Genomic DNA, 15,686 nt, shown 5'->3' with positions numbered 1-15,686 from the left:
TCTGGGAGTTCTTCTACTCCCCAAGCCCGGCCCGAGGCCAGATTTGACTTGTGAGAGTTCAAGAGAGAAGTTCTCTCCACATAGAGTGGAGAAAACCACTCTATGGTTCCCCTAACCTCCTTAATCGTAGGCAGCAGACGTTGAGTCACAATAAGGTGGCTGAAGATATGATGACCAACACACACCAGAAGATGGAGAGACAACGACGTTTCTGTCCGACGTTTCGGTGACTTGACAATCGACTTGATAATGATCCAGGACGGGCTGAAAGGTCGTCGTCTCTCCATCTTCTGGTATATTGTTTGGTTATCATATTGTAGGCAGCGCCGGAGGCTATGGTGAGGTGATTGATGTCTGAATACAGCTTCTAATTGTCCGCCAGGTCTGCTGTCTTCCCTCGGGGTCAATGTAGGACCGTCGGACAACTGTGTGCTCAAAGTCGAATTCATCTGAATGTTGATTATTGGAATCAACATTCAGTAATGTTTCAAAATTCGAAGAATCCACATTCTGTTTCTCGAGGTTACCTTGTGGAGGTTCGGTGCCTTGAGGTGTTCCGCTACACAGAGGTGGTTCGTTATCTTGAGGACATTCGTTGCCTTGAGAGAGATGTAAGGATCAATGTCACATCACAGCCCCAGACTGTGACGAGGCCTCAAGCAACGAATGTCAAAATATGAGCAACAGAACTCCAGGGAGCGACGCCTGGAGTTCAGCCCCTCTCAGAGAGAGAGAGAGAGAGAGAGAGAGAGAGAGAGAGAGAGAGAGAGAGAGAGAGAGAGAGAGAGAGATAAAAGACTGAAAACAATCAGGAGTAAAAAGTGTGAAGACAGAGACAAACATGCTAATAGTTGTGAAGAAAAGAAATTACAAGGAGAAAACGGAAGAAGGAAGGAAGCAATGAAACAGAGAGGAAGAGAGCCAAATGTGGAGAAAGTCGAGTGGCTGACCCAGGCTCTGACCTCGAAAACAGGGAGGGCATGAGAAACGAGGCAATTGGTGAAGAATGAAGGAGGAGGAGGAGGAGGAGGGGGGGGGGTGTAGGTAATGGAGAGTCGGGGCACGACTGGCTGAGCCTTACATAAAGCAGGGGGCAGGCAATGGATCAGTCAGTGCTGCGCTTGGTGTTGGGGGAGGCTGTTGTGTCGTGCTGCACCTGCCTTGTGTCTTTACACACGCTGCTCGACGCCTCGTATTTTCATATCCACGCCCACCTCCACCCACGCCCACCTCCACCCACGCCCAAGCCAACCACTAATCATGCACGCCCGTGGTAAGGACAACCAGGGTATTGTTAGTGAGAGATCATCAAACGTTTACAAATATTCGCCTGAGATGAATAGTGATGAAAATACGTGTTAAGTGTGCGTGCATGATTTGTGAATCACGTTACCACATGTTCGTGTATGACTGTCAAGGTGTGCGTGAATACTGTCAAGTTACCTCATGTACGTGTATGCTGTCAAGTTATCACATGTGTGTGTGTATGTCTGTCAAGTTACCAGGTGGTGTGAATACAGTCAAGTAACTACATGTGCGTGTATGACTGTGAGTCAAGTTACCAGGAGAGGGATTTAAGAGTCTACCAGATGCCATCAGAGGACTAAGCCTAGACCAACGCCCCTTTCGCACTCAACGTTTCGTCTCGTTGGCCGACTTGTGTGTGTGTGTGTGTGTGTGTGTGTGTGTGTGTGTGTGTGTGTGTGTGTGTGTGTGTGTGTGTGTGTGTGTGTGTGTACTCACCTATTTGTGTTTGCGGGGGTTGAGCTCTGGCTCTTTGGTCCCGCCTCTCAACTGTCAATCAACTGGTGTACAGATTTCTGAGCCTACTGGGCTCTATCATATCTACATTTGAAACTGAGTATGGAGTCAGCCTCCACCACATCACTGTCTAATGCATTCCATCTGTTAACTACTCTGACACTGAAAAAAAAGTTCTTTCTAACGTCCCTGTGGCTCATTTGGGACGTTAGAAAGAACTTTTTCAGTGTCAGAGTAGTTAACAGATGGAATGCTTTAGGCAGTGATGTGGTGGAGGCTGACTCCATACACAGTTTCAAATGTAGATATGATAGAGCCCAGTAGGCTCAGGAATCTATACACCAGTTGATTGACAGTTGAGAGGCGGGACCAAAGAGCCAGAGCTCAACCCCCGCAAACACAACTAGGTGAGTACACACACACACATACAGTATATGTATGTGTGTGTGTCCGTCACTCCACTCAATACTAAGGTTCATATATGTTTTCAATCGTACTTCTCTCATATTGTTTATGTTCTGTTCTTGAGGACACCCCAGAGTATTATGTACGTCGTTATCATATCTCTCCTGTGTAATATTTCCGTATCTACTCCTTGAGTGGTGTAGAGGAGTTGTGCTGGGGGTCTCACACGGTCCGACTACACAACTCGTTTGGTGAAGACATGGTTTCTTGTGCTGCCTTGAGTGTGTTTAATCTCGCACTTCCTGTAGCTGGGGGTTACCTCGTCTGCCTGCACGTGTATTCAGCTGTTGCTGCTTCAAGATTGAGCTTCGGCTCCTGGACACCACCTTTCAGTCGACCACCTCATTCTTCGGGGCACACCTTGATTTGATAAAATACTATGCCCAAGATTACCATCAGAGTGCCGGTGGGCTGATGGGCAAATAGCCTCGGCTACCATCAGCTTTTGTCCGGTCGTGATGGTCGAGTGGACAAGGTGCCCTGTACACCAGTTGCATAGTGCTCCTGGCAGTATGGGTTCGAGTCACTTCTGGGGTGTGAGTTTTCAGTTGCATGTATGCCTGGGGACCATTCAGGCTTATAATGACAGCTGTAGACGATGAGTCACCATAACATAGCTGAAGATATAGTGACCAAACCCCACATTATAAGATGCAGAGACTACGTTTCGGTCTGTCCTGGACCATTAAGTCATCTCACTTGATAATGGTCCAGGACGGTCCGAAACGTCGTCGCTTCTCCATCATCAGATGTGTGGTTTGGTCCCCATGACCGTTGTACTCTAGGGGTGAAGTACTGCAGATAACGGTAGGAAGTTTGGTCGCAGTCTGAGCGGCCATCTTTAATATCCTTAGGGGGGGGGACTTGGCCACCTCCTAGATCTATAGATCTATGTCTATAGATCCTCTGGCACCTTCATTACCTCCTCTGATGATTTGTCAATGTTGTGCAATACAATAAATGAGAGAGAGAGTGTATACTAACCTCACCTTGTTTCATTGGCAGACATAGCAGTTGTCATGTTTCTGGCATCCGTGTCGACAGGCCGAGCAGTTGCCAGAATCCAGACCACATTAAAGCCAGCACCGGCACCGCCACCAGCAGCAGCAGCAGCAGCACCAGCAGCACCACACATGGAAGACATCGTTGACTATAACAACATCCGGGACAAACAGTTCACCAAGGCAGGAGAGACGGAGGCGGGCGAGGGAAGTGCGGGGCAGGCATCTGAGGGGACGCCGAGTGAGAGACTCTTCACCGGCACCTCCTCCTCCGCCGGGGCAACCCTCATGTCCTTCCCCAACTTCAATAACCTCACCGTCTCCGTCAACTTCGCCGAGATCTTCGCCTCCTTCATGCCCTTCGTGCTGGTGGGGGCCCTCATCACCTTCATGGTCAGCGGGCCCGGTATAGGGTTCCTCGCGGCCATCAGAAGGTGAGTGAATATGTTAGGTGCGAGAGCTGCTGCCTCCTGCTGTTATGATGGTCATGTAAGTGCATGCTGCTTTGTTGACGTCGCCAGTTTAGCAGCAGGAGTAGTGAAGAGTTTGTGGAAGCACCGCTGGTCTTGCATGCCACCTTGCATCATTGTCTTAACCTACTGCGTGTTGTGAACGAGAGAGAGAGAGAGAGAGAGAGAGAGAGAGAGAGAGAGAGAGAGAGAGAGAGAGAGAGAGAGAGAGAGAGAGAGAGAGAGAGAGAGAGAGAGAGAGAAAGAGAGAGAGAGAGGGGGGGGGGGCGTCTGCCCTGTGTCCGAAAGTCTTCTGGGAGAAATATAAAACATCGAGGGTCCCGGGAATTGTGCTGCTTGGCCCCTGCCTGGGTCCGCTGCTCTCTCTTCAGCACTGTGCCCTTTTCTGGCTCTTGCATGCAGTCAAACTCTTATTATAGATAATGCTTATTCTCTCCAGCCCCGGCCAAGCTCTTCTTCTTGTTCCTTCCTATACTTATGGCACGTGAAGCATGGTTTGTCTTAAGCATGGTTTGTCTCAAGCATGGTTTGTCTCGAGCATGGTTTGTCTTAAGCATGGTTTGTCTCAAGCATGGTTTGTCTCAAGCATGGTTTGTCTCAAGCATGGTTTGTCTCAAGCATGGTTTGTCTTAAGCATGGTTTGTCTTAAGAATGATTTGTCTTAAGCATGGTTTGTCTTAAGAGTCAGGCTGGACGTGTTGCTACTGCAGAGGCCTTTGACGTGTGACTCAACATGGCTGGGTCTGGGTCTGGTAGGTTTTGCTTGTGACAGTGTTGAGGTCAACAGCTCCCGGTGTTGTCTTGTGTTCTTTGGAGCACACCACAACAGGATAACACAGCACACACACACACACACACACACACACACACACACACACACACACACACACACACACACACACACACACACACACACACACACACCATGAACCCAACACCATGAGAGTTATATGACAAAGAGTGTTGGGAAGACGGGACACCACGAGCGTAGCTCTCATCCTGTAACTAAACTTAGGTAAAACACACACACACATTCAGAGGATTCATTCATTTATTCACTCAGAAGATTCAGAGGGATGCCGCCAGACTAGTCCCTGAACAGAGAGGAATGAGCTACGAGGAAAGGCTACGGGAGCTAAACCTCACGTCCCTGGAAGACAGAAGAGTAAGAGAAGACATGATAACCACCAACAAAATTTTCAGGGGAATTGACAGGGTAGATAAAGACAAACTATTTAACACGGGTGGAACACGAACAAGGGGACACAGGTGGAAACCTAGTACCCAAATGAGCCACAGAGACATTAGAAAGATTTTTTACAGTGTCAGAGTAGTTAACAGATGGAATGCATTAGGAAGTGATGTGGTGGAGGCTGACTCCATACACAGTTTCAAATGTAGATATGATAGAGCCCAGTAGGCTCAGGAATCTGTACACCAGTTGATTGACAGTTGAGAGGCGGGACCAAAGAGCCAGAGCTCAACCCCCGTAAGGACAACTAGGTGAATGTACACACATACATTGTGAGCCTCGCGGATAGCTCGCGTTGTAAGTGTTGCAAATAGACCTTAGTGGCTTTGGTGTAAATGTTGCAAATAGACCTTAGTGGCTTTGGTGTAAATGTTGCAAATAGACCTTAGTGGCTTTGGTGTAAATGTTGTAAATAGACCTTAGTGGCTTTGGTGTAAATGTTGTAAATAAACCATAGTGGCTTTGGTGTAAATGTTGCAAATAGACCTTAGTGGCTTTGGTGTAAATGTTGCAAATAGACCTTAGTGGCTTTGGTGTAAATGTTGCAAATAGACCTTAGTGGCTTTGGTGTAAATGTTGCAAATAGACCTTAGTGGCTTTGGTGTAAATGTTGCAAATAGACCGTAGTGGCTTTGGTGTAAATGTTGCAAATAGACCTTAGTGGCTTTGGTGTAAATGTTGCAAATAGACCGTAGTGGCTTTGGTGTAAATGTTGCAAATAGACCTTAGTGGCTTTGGTGTAAATGTTGCAAATAGACCGTAGTGGCTTTGGTGTAAATGTTGCAAATAGACCGTAGTGGCTTTGGTGTAAATGTTGCAAATAGACCGTAGTGGCTTTGGTGTAAATGTTGTAAATAGACCAAAGTGGCTTTGGTGTAAATGTTGCAAATAGACCGTAGTGGCTTTGGTGTAAATGTTGCAAATAGACCTTAGTGGCTTTGGTGTAAATGTTGCAAATAGACCGTAGTGGCTTTGGTGTAAATGTTGCAAATAGACCGTAGTGGCTTTGGTGTAAATGTTGCAAATAGACCTTAGTGGCTTTGGTGTAAATGTTGCAAATAGACCTTAGTGGCTTTGGTGTAAGTGTTGTAAATGTTTTGCACGGCTTTCATAGTACTTTAGTATTTGTTGTACAATATTTTAGTACAGTGTAAATATTATTATAGTACTGCGACATCTATTGTAAATAGTAGAGTGCTCAGGCGTCTATTGTAAATAGTAGAGTGCTCAGGCGTCTATTGTAAATAGTAGAGTGCTCAGGCGTCTATTGTAAATAGTAGAGTGCTCAGGCGTCTATTGTAAATAGTAGAGTGCTCAGGCGTCTATTGTAAATAGTAGAGTGCTCAGGCGTCTATTGTAAATAGTAGAGTGCTCAGGCGTCTATTGTAAATAGTAGAGTGCTCAGGCGTCTATTGTAAACAGTAGAGTGCTCAGGCGTCTATTGTAAACAGTAGAGTGCTCAGGCGTCTATTGTAAACAGTAGAGTGCTCAGGCGTCTATTGTAAACAGTAGAGTGCTCAGGCGTCTATTGTAAATAGTAGAGTGCTCAGGCGTCTATTGCAAATAGTAGAGTGCTCAGGCGTCTATTGTAAACAGTAGAGTGCTCAGGCGTCTATTGTAAACAGTAGAGTGCTCAGGCGTCTATTGTAAATAGTAGACTGCTCAGGCGTCTATTGTAAATATCATCAATGCTGACGTGTCTATTGTAAATAGTATCTGTGTTGTAAATATTTCCACAGTACTTAGGCATCTATTGTAAATTATTTTTCCATAGATCATCCATGCCCAGACGAGACTAAATCCGCTCTTCTATCCCTCCCTCCTCCGCCCTCTTCATCCACTCCCTCCGCCCCCTTCATCCACTCCCTCCGTCCCTCCATCCACTCCCTCCACGTGCGCACACAGATACTCAGACGTCTCGGACTATGTCACGACGGGGTCCGGCTCCGGCAGCAGGATCTCTGGGAAGTATACGCCTGCAGACTACGACCACAACACCTACACCGCCTACAGGTCCCTGCAGGACGGCCTCGCGAAGTACCAGTGACCCTTTCTCTCTCTGTGTCTCTGTGTCTCGCTCTGTCTCTGTCTGCTGGCTCTTTGTATCTCTATGTCTCAGTCAGTCACTCTCTATCTGGTTTTGTCTTTCTTTGTCTGTCCTCTCTCTCTCTGTCTCTGTCTCTGTCTGTCTCTCTCTCTCTCTCTCTCTCTCTCTCTCTCTCTCTCTCTCTCTCTCTCTCTCTCTCTCTCTCTCTCTCTCTCTCTCTCTCTCTCTCTCTATCTGCTGGCTCTTTGTATCTCTATGTCTCAGTCTGCCTCTCTCTGTCTCTGTCTTTGTCTTTCCCTGTCTCTATGTCTCTCTCCCTCTCTCTCTCTCTCTCTCTCTCTCTCTCTCTCTCTCTCTCTCTACGACGGCTACAACCATGGGATCTGAGACTCAGACCTCTACAACCATTTTAACAATGGCCTCCATAACCATGACCTGTAACGCTGACCTTTTACAACCATGATGTGTATAGTTAGGACTTCTACAGTCATAACCTTTACAACCATTACGTCTATAACCATGACTGCTACAACCATGACTTCTACAACCATGACTTCTACAACCATGACTGCTATAACCATGACTGCTATAACCATGACTTCAACAACCATGACTTCTACAACCATGACTTCTACAACCATGACTTCTACAACCATAACTGGTGCCACCACAACTTCTGCAACCATGACTGCTACAACCACGACTTTTACAACCACGACTTTTACAACCACGACTTTTACAACCACGACTTTTACAACCACGACTTTTACAACCACGACTTTTACAACCACGACTTTTACAACCACGACTTTTACAACCACGACTTTTACAACCACGACTTCTACAACCACGACTTCTACAACCACGACTTCTACAACCACGACTGTTACAACCACGACTTTTACAACCACGACATTTACAACCACGACTTTTACAACCACGACTTTTACAACCACGACTTTTACAACCACGACTTTTACAACCACGACTTTTACAACCACGACTTTTACAACCACGACTTTTACAACCACGACTTCTACAACCACGACTGTTACAACCACGACTGTTACAACCACGACTGTTACAACCACGACTGTTACAACCACGACTTTTACAACCACGACTTTTACAACCACGACTTCTACAACCACGACTGTTACAACCACGACTGTTACAACCACGACTTTTACAACCACGACTTTTACAACCACGACTTTTACAATCACGACTTTTACATCCACGACTTTTACATCCACGACTTTTACAACCACGACTTCTACAACCACGACTGTTACAACCACGACTTTTACAACCATGACTGTTACAACCATGACTTTTACAACCACGACTTCTACAACCACGACTGTTACAACCACGACTTTTACAACCACGACTTTTACAACCACGACTTTTACAACCATGACTTTTACAACCATGACTTTTACAACCACGACTTTTACAACCACGACTTCAATATCCGTTATTTATACAACCATTATTCTTACAAATCATTACACAATATTTCACAATTATACAATTAAGAAAAATGTATTTATATCTGGTGTTGTTGTACAGGATACTAATGTTATATATTTAAAAATTAAATTGTTGTTATTTTTTGTCTATTGTTTCAATACACCTACGAATGTGTATGAAGATATACATGTGTTATGTATTAAGCTTAGTATGTATGAGTAAATATTTATGTATATGAATATACATAAAAGAACGTTAAGTAACTTTACTATTGTTCAAGATAAGATTTTTTTTTTCCTAATATTTGGAGGGTTAGTCTTGAGACGTCATTTTACCCCTAGAACACGATCTGCTAATCACTTTACATCCAGGTGCCAAGTTCCCGCCCTGGTAGGGGCAGAGGGCAGGAAGGAGTGGCTACCCAACGAGATCGTAAAGTAACAATAACAATCTGGGGCCAGATTCACGAAAGCACTTACGCAAGCACCTATAAACCTGTACATCTTTCCTCAATCTTTGACGGCTTTGGCTACATTTATTAAACAGTTTACAAGCATGAAAACTTCCCAATCAACTGTTGTTATTGTTATAAACAGCCTCCTGGTGGTGCTTCGGAGCTCATTAACTGTTTAATAATTGGAAACAAACCCGCCAAAAATTGAGAAAAGATGTACAGGTTCGTAACTGCTTGCGTAAGTGCTTTCGTGAATCTGGCCCCTGAAACCGAGAATGATCTCGTAGCACTTACGAGCTCGTAAACTGCTCGAGGGAAGATTCACAGAAGACCAACTGCCACGATGGCTCACACGGTATAAGAGAAAATTGTTCTCAATTTAATATTATATACATATATATTGTGGGTTTTTACACTACGCACTGGGATGGACGAAGCTCGCATCGAGTCGTAGCTTTCTACCATTTTCCAGTAGACTAAAGTCAAATACTGACTTATAAAGATTTTAATCTTAGCATTTGGCTTAAATAAAATGAAACGTTAAATTATCATGTCCTCTGAAATCATATTTACACTGAAAGACTAAATTCGGTTTCTTTATCCAAACGATGAGGGGATCCGACACATACACACAAGACGAACATTTTGAGATGCAATGAGAATCTACCAATAAAATAAAATATAAAGAGATTTAAAAGATAACATCTCACATGTTGACCTCCGAATGCATGATAGAGCTGATGATTTGGCAAAAAAAAAACTGCCGTCAAAGAAGGATTTGACTATCATCTTGCCTTCCCTATTAAGCAGTCTGAGAACAATAATGCATTAAGAACTTCAACAAAACCTTGTAGATCCGAGGAAAAGTGAAATCGACACTAACAATTCCATCTATCACCATACTACAGTAAAATAGGTACCTGGGTGTTAGTCAGCTGTCACGGGCTGCTTCCTGGGGGTGGAGGCCTGGTCGAGGACCGGGCCGCGGGGACACTAAAAAGTCCCGAAATCATCTCAAGATAACCTCAAGAAGATACTATCATGCAAGAAGAAAGGAAGGAAACAAGGAAACTATCCAAGTGAAAGCGCCAAGCCATTACGACTATATAGCACTGGGAAGGAGTCAGGATAAGGATTAAGGATAAGACAGGAGAAGAAGGAATAGCCACACATCTTTGGAGCAGCCAATAACATCAGCAGACTCCTATAGATATTACTACTGCTCGACTTAAAACTCGTTTATAAGCATTTCTGGGAATTTGCATTACCTGCTGATGTAGACCTGACCAAATGTAAACTGTGTCAGCAAAATTATTCTCACAGCCTCCGTCACAATGTGGGATGGAGTAGATCTATAACAAACATTCAAGAAATGTGTTCATATTTCACTCAAAATAATCTATTACCAGAAATTTTAGTCAAATATACCCAATTTGCTAAATGTAGCTACTAAATTGTTATATTATTTTCAACCACAGATGTGGCCACACATTTACAATGCTAACCATATTATATACATTTTCTTCTGTCCTCCGTGGACAGGGTGAGAGACCTGTTATACATAGTTTATTTATTTTTTTATGTATATATACAAGAGGTCTTAAATTCTTGTAAAACCATTAGCACGCATAGCGTTTCGGGCAGGTCATTAATCCTAATTTTTCCCCGGAATACGACCCGTCTTATTCCGGGGAAAAATACGACCCGGGATACGATCAGGTCGTATTTTACCGGTCGTCCCGGTAATGTGTAATCGTTTAACAACCAGGTACACATTCACTGCTGAGTGAACTTCTATACACCTCTATGTATAGAGACGTATAAATGTATATAGATCTATACATATATGAAACTAGATATGCTATTTGCTCATCTTACAGACTGTACTTGTGGTCGGGCTCGAAACTAGTGTTGCTATACATATTAAACTATGTTACTAGCTGAAGAACACTAACTTGCTGAGCTAAATTAATTTTGCCTCTCTCTCTCTCCCTCCTTATTTCCGTGTTTCTCTCAGTTATTCTCTAATCATTTATGTATATGTTACCAGACATCTTAATCCGTATTATAACCCTACAACTAAGAACTGTACACAATATCTTAAGTTACCCCCGAAATCCTGCGTGTCATTACAGGCTTTATAACTACGCGAGTACTATAGGATGCCTACTACTGCTCAGTAACCGCCCTCATCTCATCCTCTCTATTTTGTATAAGGAGATTATACAAAATATAATTATATTATTAGTAGTAGTAGTGGTGGTGGGTAGTAGTAGTATCAGTCACAGTATTATTCACGTCTCTCTACTTTTTAAAGTTAGGTGAGAGAAAGTAATTATTAGGAGAAAACTTTAAACCAGTACGACTATATATATCAATTTAACGACTCCAAAAATACAGCCACCAGTAACACGGGAGACATCTCCCGTCACGCAGGGTGCAGTTGCACCTCCACAGATCTCCAGTATCAGCTCTTGATACTGGTAATGGCTCAAAAGGGCCACCACTTACGGGCTATTCATGCCCGTGCCACCTTTTGGGTGGCTTAATCTTCATCGATCAATCTCCAAAAATAAGTAAAGTGAGTCCCAGCACCCAGTATGGCCGCCGGCACGCCACTACCTCAACACCGCCTGACCACCGCGGTAGTAGTGCATATGGGGACACTTTACACACAACTTTCTTTCCCACAAACTACTGGATGCTCGGTGCGGTTTCCCTCTTCTCTCCATGACAGGTGCGGCAGGTCGCTGCTAGGGCTGCTGGAACCGCTCTCATCAGAGACACAAAGATGCTTCCCAGCTCTGAAAGTTTCTTTGAGAAAGCTGCTGTACTTTCTTTAAAAAAGTAACTAAACAGCCCGAACGATAACTACATTTCAATATTTATAATAACTACGTAAGATAGAGCATACTTAACAATTTTACTCCATTATATTGCTAACAATTTACCAGAACGAGAAGGATCTTGAAACCTTAGAATATTATGCAGAAGATCATTTACAAGTTATCCAAAAAAAGGTGTTCCGAAGATGGAGACGATATATACTACTTAAACCCCCTTAAAATATATCGATTATAATGTAACTTCAGAGGCAGTAACGAGCTATTGACATTGTTTAACCCCCAAGTTACCACCAGGGCCAACAGTATTAAGAATGTTGCTGCTGCTGCTTCAACCGCTGCCTTACACACAGGACCAGGACACAGTTGAGGCGGGACCAAAGAGCCAAAGCTCAACCCCCGCAAGCACAATTAGGTGAGTACACAGATATACATTAGTAAGAATACGTCAAGCTGACAACATTTTCCATATAGGTTTATGTATACCCTTCCCATAAAGGCTTACGAACACATTTGGGGGACACAATAAGACATAATAAAGGGATGCAATGCCATTGAAGACACAATAAAGGATTGCAATCCGACTGGGAAACATATTAAATCATACCCAAGAAATATATCCTCATGCCTCAAAGGACACGAAAACAAGCAAGTAGTGGAGACTTCACAGACTCTAAGCCAAACAGAGAAGCAAGAGATGGTGGTCAGCCAGACCTTCAATAGACACATTAAGTAATAAGATAGATCTGAACTTTGACACACGATTCGCAGGTGAGGGAGCTAAGATGGCAGGACAACCAGGAAAAGGATAACCACTGGACCATTGGATTACTTGTGTGGATTCCACGAGGCAGGGAAAGCCCAAGGGTAAGTTCAGCTGTTGGAGAACAGATGAAATTTAAGAATTGTGCAGGCACCCAGTAGGCGATCAAATAAGTAGTGGGCACCTATTGGGCAACCAGTATGTAATTAGTGGACAGATAGCGGGTATCAGTACACGAATTGCCAGTGTCAGTTGTCTAGTACACCTATCTCCACTGTCACCCTCAGCACAGAGCCAGTGCCATCGTCAGTACTGCCTGCGAGAGAGAGTGCCACTCTCACCTTCAGCACACAGCCTGCCAGAGAGTGGCCCTTGTTGCCTCGTTAACACCTGCCTAAGAAAGTGCTCTCTGTAAGTGAGACCCCTCCCACCCCCCCACCCGTTGTTAGCATATGTCGCCCTTGTTAATCTTCCTTTGTTATTATGCTCAACTCTCTGCCCCTGGAGACCAAGGGGGGTGGCCACAGGGGCATCGATAGTTTTTCTTTAGTAGTCGTCCTCTTGCCTTAGTGGTTGGCCTTCCCCTTAGTAGTAGTGAGCGCCTATCTAACTTCTCCGTGTCCTTTCCCCTCTGATCCACCCTCTACCCCTCGAGCCAGGAGCAAGGGAGGGGGGGGGGGGTGGGCTTCAGTCACCAGCTGACGCAAATTATGACTATATAAACACGGCTCCCATGGTGGTGCTCATCAGTGACCATAGACACTTCTCTCAGTCCATTGCACTGTCCTCCTCCTGCACCATACCCCACCGCCTCCACCACCACCACCACCACCAGCATCACCACCACCTCCTCCAGCACCACCACCACCACCACCACCTCCAGCACCACCTCCACCACCACCACCTCCAGCACCACCTCCAACACCACAACATGGCCGCCAAGGGTACATATCCTCTCGTGTGTATTGGACAATGTGTTGACAAACAGAATTATATGCAGATGTAGATGTAATTATATATATATGATGTAACTGATGATTTAACAGAATTATATACAGATGTAACTGCCTAACAAGTTTGGCCATTTGTGTTGGAGGCGGATGATATATTTTATCTAATCAAACAGGTCTCGTAAACGATGGATTTATACCTCATTGTGTCGGGGGACACGCAGTCAGTGTATGTGTACACGTTAGACTTATACCAAGGTCTTCCCCCCCCCCACAAGGTCACAAGGTCGAACTACTGACCTCTCCCCCCCCCCTCAGAATGCAACCTCGCAACAAGCTGGTTAACTCTTTACCTTAAGCTGGGTACCGCTTTACTGCTAGGTGAACAAACGCATTAGGTGACAGGAAACGCGCCCAACCGGAATTCTCGAATGTGAGTCGAGCAGGAACTGTTTAAGGATCTGTTGCATATGCATGAATGTGCAATACGTGCTAGACGACAGTGGGAGAGTTGCAACAGAGAGACGGTACTGGGCCCAGACATAAAGGGCTCAACACCCACACAACACCAGCCTACATTTTCCTCTACTGATTTAACTGTCATCGTGACAGACAATCGCGAACGGGAGACGCAACAGAGCGATTGAAATTAATATCGTAAGTGTTTTAATGATCGAAAATGGGTGTCATTAATGTCGCTTTGTTGTCAAGAGAAATTGGGAAGGAAGTGTAGATGACGCTGCCGTTACTGGTACGACCTGAGGCTTGCCACAGTTACCAGTCACCTCTGACTGGTAACTGTGAAGGTCTTGTTGATCAAGACATTCTCACAACTCTTAACATTTTGTACAAATTTTGATCTTATATTTATGGTAACGTTGCTTCTCTCTCTCTCTCTCTGTATCTTTCGTTCTCTGTCTCTCTCTCACGTTCTGTTATCCTGTCTTTGTTTCTTTACCTCATCTCCTTCTCTCTCTCTAGAACAGATCTGTATCATGCTAGACATGGCATTATTAGGGTGTTTCAAGCGTAGGTGAAACATACATATGAGTGACTTTGGTTGGGTATAAATAGGAGCTACCTTGTCTGGGGCAATTGACTTTCTGACTTTTCCGGTAACCTTATGTTCTGTCTGGTCATAAGTTTTTCTGTTCCAATTTTTGGAAGCTGGGTTGTAATACCACCCAATGGAATTGGGGTTCCTTGATTGTTTTAAACGTGGGTTGGACGTGTAAATGAGTGGGATTGGGTGGTTATAAATAGGAGCTGCCTCGTATAGGCCAATAGGCTTTCTGCAGTTACCTTTATTCTTATGTTCTTATCTCGCCTCACTCCCTTTCCCTCACACACACATAGGTATCATCGCCGTGATGCTGCTGACCGGAGTGACCCTGGCCGCCTCCGAGGTGCCGATGGATGACCTCAAGAGCTTCCCGCTCCTGCAGGAGGCTGGACGCTTCCTATTCAGCAACGGTACCCAAACTGTGACCATCGGGGCCGCCACCGCCGTCACCATGCTGCTGGCGGGGCTTATCGTTGTCCTGGCCGCCGCTGTCGCCGTCGGCGTCCTGGTCGCCCGGGAAGGCGTCTCCAGATACGGCGCCCCGGCGTGAGTATTGTGCTAGGTCGCACTAGTCATAGCCTTCTACTTTTTAATTTTACACATTCTGTTAGGCCCCCTAAGGTCTCGTAAGACATTATTTGAAGGTGCAGACTTGCAACCTGTACCTCTAATATTTCCATATTGGTAAATTACGAAATTCTCGCTTAGCACAATTTGGGGGATTCTATGTTTCCAATAATTCAGGTGTTGTTTTGAATGGATTCAGCAGTAAAATTTCCTTGTACACTCACCAGGTCAGCAACTTCTCCCCAGCAGCTTTGAATGGGGGTTGTTAAATGTGCAACAATATCCCACTGTAGATAGTACTTGCGTTTTGAATAGTACCTTCATTAGCTTGGAGTCTCTTGTTTGCAATGTTCTTGTTATCGATCTCATCTTTATTGAAATTGTGACAGCTACTTTCTTGTATTCTTCAAAGAGTGACCCTGGTTCACTCACAGTACCCTGGGTCACTCACAGTACCCTGGATCACTCACAGTACCCTGTGGGATGCCCCTGTTACCTAGCAGTAAATATGTACCTGGGAGTTAGACAGCTGCTACGGGCTGCTTCCTGGGGGTGTGTGTAACAAAAAGGAGGC

At 44.8% G+C, this 15,686-nt stretch overlaps 2 protein-coding genes across 2 annotated transcripts in view; one reads left to right on the top strand and one right to left on the bottom strand.

Annotated features, from left to right (window-relative positions):
• LOC123746012 (uncharacterized) overlaps nucleotides 1-15,686 on the bottom strand; it is a 129,770-nt gene that overhangs the window by 86,475 nt on the left and 27,609 nt on the right. The gene's annotated exons all lie outside the window — the stretch shown is intronic.
• LOC123745975 (uncharacterized) lies at nucleotides 1,133-7,195 on the top strand. The gene is made up of 3 exons (XM_045727082.2): nucleotides 1,133-1,273; nucleotides 3,232-3,661; nucleotides 6,855-7,195. The coding sequence occupies exons 1-3, from the start codon at nucleotides 1,261-1,263 to the stop codon at nucleotides 6,994-6,996; spliced, it is 585 nt and encodes a 194-aa protein (XP_045583038.2). The 5' UTR covers nucleotides 1,133-1,260; the 3' UTR covers nucleotides 6,997-7,195.

The sequence above is a fragment of the Procambarus clarkii genome, chromosome 78 (genome assembly GCF_040958095.1).
Source record: "Procambarus clarkii isolate CNS0578487 chromosome 78, FALCON_Pclarkii_2.0, whole genome shotgun sequence".
NCBI classification, from domain to species: domain Eukaryota; kingdom Metazoa; phylum Arthropoda; class Malacostraca; order Decapoda; family Cambaridae; genus Procambarus; species Procambarus clarkii.
Note: the sequence above shows the minus strand (reverse complement) of the source record. Positions and strands in the feature narration are given on the sequence as shown.

Excerpts from the sequence above, each read along its gene's own strand:
- LOC123745975 (XM_045727082.2), top strand. Across the intron at positions 3,662-6,854 it reads TTCCTCGCGGCCATCAGAAG|ATACTCAGACGTCTCGGACT; the intron begins GTGAGTGAATAT and ends GTGCGCACACAG.